The 716-nt window shown below is 59.5% G+C and overlaps 1 protein-coding gene across 1 annotated transcript in view; it reads right to left on the bottom strand.

The window, feature by feature from the left end:
* LOC103587886 (proline-rich protein 23B-like) overlaps window positions 1-83 on the bottom strand; it is a 9,052-nt gene extending 8,969 nt beyond the window's left edge. Inside the window, exon 1 of the mRNA XM_008569453.1 lies at window positions 4-83. Coding sequence (XP_008567675.1) covers window positions 4-83 — 80 coding nt within the window. The remainder of the gene's footprint in view (window positions 1-3) is intronic.
* Between the last annotated feature and the right edge of the window lie 633 nt (window positions 84-716).

Genomic DNA, 716 nt, shown 5'->3' with positions numbered 1-716 from the left:
CGCTTGCCAGGGCGGGGTCCTCCCGGCTGCGGTCCCCACCAGGGCGCAGGGCAGGCGCTGGGGCTGCGGGGCTGGCTGCCCATGACCTCGATGGCGCTGGGGGCGGCGCTCCCGGGGCCTGGCAGAGGACGCGGCGGCGCGGTTCTGCAGGCGCCGACAGGCGTGGATGACAGGTGAAGCGGGCTGAGCTGGGGACTGCGCGACGTGGGGAGAGGGCTCGGAGGTCTGGGGTCGCCTCCCGGGAGGGCCACAGCCCGCGTTTCTGAGGGAGCCGCGCCCCTCACAGTGCTTGTTCTGGCGCCGTGGAATGTTCTGCCGTCCACACAGAGAGCCGGATGCGCACTGGACGGTCGATTATGTTAGCAAGTGACGCCGGCGGAACCAAAGTCGTAAAATGTCACGCTAAGCTCCGCCCTCTTTGAGGCTCCGCCCTCGAAGTATTAGCGCTGCCCAATAGCCGTGTCTGTGGTTGGCTGGTGACTGTGCAGAAATACTTTCGTAGGACTCTAGGGGGCAGAGTGACTTGGATAACCACTGTCAGGGAGAAAACCTTACACGAGTAATAGTAGTTCAAAGATGGCTCACCTTTAGCACTAACGTTTCCCTTGATTTCAGGGATTCTAGACAAAAGACCACTCAAAAAGACCGCCTTCAAAAAAATGACCCACAGATGCTTCAGGAAATTTTTTTAATGCTTGGCAAATTACTCATTTCAG

This window comes from Galeopterus variegatus, unplaced genomic scaffold (genome assembly GCF_000696425.1).
Source record: "Galeopterus variegatus unplaced genomic scaffold, G_variegatus-3.0.2 Scaffold500, whole genome shotgun sequence".
NCBI classification, from domain to species: Eukaryota; Metazoa; Chordata; class Mammalia; order Dermoptera; family Cynocephalidae; genus Galeopterus; species Galeopterus variegatus.
This window is presented reverse-complemented; position numbering and strand designations above follow the sequence as displayed.